Source organism: Tarenaya hassleriana, unplaced genomic scaffold (genome assembly GCF_000463585.1).
Source record: "Tarenaya hassleriana unplaced genomic scaffold, ASM46358v1 Cleome1458, whole genome shotgun sequence".
NCBI classification, from domain to species: Eukaryota; Viridiplantae; Streptophyta; class Magnoliopsida; order Brassicales; family Cleomaceae; genus Tarenaya; species Tarenaya hassleriana.
In genome coordinates this window covers 1-2165 of record NW_010964880.1, presented here as the reverse complement: position 1 = coordinate 2165, position 2165 = coordinate 1, and the positions used below count along the sequence as shown (strand labels likewise).

At 36.0% G+C, this 2165-nt stretch overlaps 1 protein-coding gene across 1 annotated transcript; it reads left to right on the top strand.

Moving 5' to 3' along the window:
- Window positions 1–532: 532 nt before the first annotated feature.
- LOC104808447 (ribonucleases P/MRP protein subunit POP1-like) lies at window positions 533–2162 on the top strand (the record flags this gene model as incomplete). The annotated part of the gene is made up of 4 exons (XM_010534123.1): window positions 533–643; window positions 1156–1285; window positions 1510–2001; window positions 2132–2162. Coding segments are annotated over exons 3-4 (483 nt in total), but the record flags the coding sequence as incomplete, so codon positions are not given.
- Window positions 2163–2165: the final 3 nt, after the last annotated feature.

The window sequence follows — 2165 nt, the reverse complement described above, 5'->3', positions numbered from 1 at the left end:
ATCAAGTTGTAGGGTTTATTAATATAAAATAATTCTAAAAATTTACTGTGTTTATATTAATACTGAACTTTTAAAATTTTCAAAATAAATATAAATTCACTGATTTTGACAAAAAAATATTTTAAATTTTTAGATTTTTAACAAAATTTAATCGACGGTTAATGACCATGACGTTGATTTTTAGCCAAATCATCCATTACATCACATAAATTTTTTATAAATAAACAAAATAATTATAATTAAATAAAAATAGAAAATTATAATAATATAAAAAATAAAAATGAAAAAAGGAAATAAAAAACTAAAAAAAATTAAAATACATATATACATACAATATATATACACACATGCATATATATATATATACATATATAACATATATATACCCATAGTTTTAATTAAAATAAAAAATAAAAAACTATAATTAAATAAAAATAATTTATATATACACATATATAATATATATGTATATATATGGTATATATGTATATATTTTTATTTATATATGTTATATATGTATGTGTGTTTATTTCCGTCGCTTCTAAGTTGTCGATTTCGTCGTTTTCTTTCCAATTCCTCTCAAACCTCGATTCTGCTCACCGGCAACTTTTCGACCCCATTCAGTGTCTCACTTCTCTTCAAGGTTAGGGTTCCTGAGTTTTCGAATTCTTTTCGTTACGCCCGCAGTTGTGTTGTATCCGTGTTTGTTTTGGTTGGATTTGAGTTCTATTCGCCCAAACTGAATGACAACTCCTGGTTCATCTCCACCGGATCTTGGATGGATTTGCGGCTTGGATCGCCTGATTCGAACTTGACACGACGGTTCCTGGTTCATCTTTAAAAAAAAAAACAAAAAAAAACAACCATTCTCATCTATCCTCTTCTGCTGCTTCGTTTCTGTGTTTAACTCCCTCCTCAGTTCCTGGTTTGTCGCGGCGGCGGCGGCGGCGGCGGCGGAGCTCCATCCTTTTTTTTTTTCTTTTAATGAATCGGTTCGGGTTTAGTTGAAAATTTCGGTTAGGTTTAATTTTATGTGTCGTGACACGTGGACAATGACTTGCAATATCTAGAAAATTTTGAAAACTCAGGTATTATTAAGCGACGATCTCAACGGTAATCTGTTTCAATCTACGAACCCTAATTTGATTCGTGCAGGAGAAAAGAGGGGTACCACCGGAGAAGTGGACAAGTCGGCTTCTTTCTCCCGTCCTCCTCCTGTTCGTCGAATTGACTGATTCAAGTCTCGCTACTACAATAGTTCCTAGTTTGTTCAAGAGAATCTAAGGTTGATTGATGAGAACTATGGTAGAACTTAAACTAAATATCAAATTCTGCTGGGTATTCTGTGAAGCAGACTCTGGCTTCCTGTTTGATCGCATACTTTTTTATGTATATTGGGGAATTTTGAATTCTGGGTAGTCTGTTTTTATTGAACTATTGCGGAAATTTTTGGGAATCGATTTGTTGTACTGACGTCTTCCCTACGTTTGGATTTTCTTTGTGCTACAGAAAATTCAACAAAATTAGCTGCTTCCTGTTGTTCCTAAGAATGGTTTCTGATTGGAGTGGTAAGAGAAGTGATGAATGCTCCTTTCTTCCCCCTCGCAAAATCAACGTTCAGAAATTTTCGGAAGCTCGAGCTGCTGAGCTCGAGTCGCTCCACTCGATTGTCTCTGATCGACTGAATAAGGACTTCCGTTCCAAGAGGAACAAGAGGAGAAGAACCACTTCCTACAATAACCAGGCTGCTAAGAGACGTTGTAAGAAAAGGAAGAGATCAGAGTCTTCCTTTGTCCGAGATAACAAGTCTGAGTCAGGAGACTATGAAACGAAGCTTCCAAGACGGGTGAGAAGGAGAATCGAACTTAAAGGGAACCCAGAAACAGGGTTTGGTAATTCTGGTGATGGAACAAAGAGGCTGAGAACTCATGTTTGGCATGCAAAGCGGTTTACCATGACCAAGCTTTGGGGTTTCCACCTTCCTCTTGGTTTCCATGGGAGGTAACCTCAACATTTTGCTTCTGCTCATCATTCTTCCATTTGTTTAGTTCACAGTGTAATAGCTTTGAATAGATGCAAAAGTTGCCACTTGTTACGTATTTTGGGGGTTGTATTTGGTGTGTTGGTGCAGAGGAAGGGGGTCAAGGGCTATCTTGAAGCGGTTC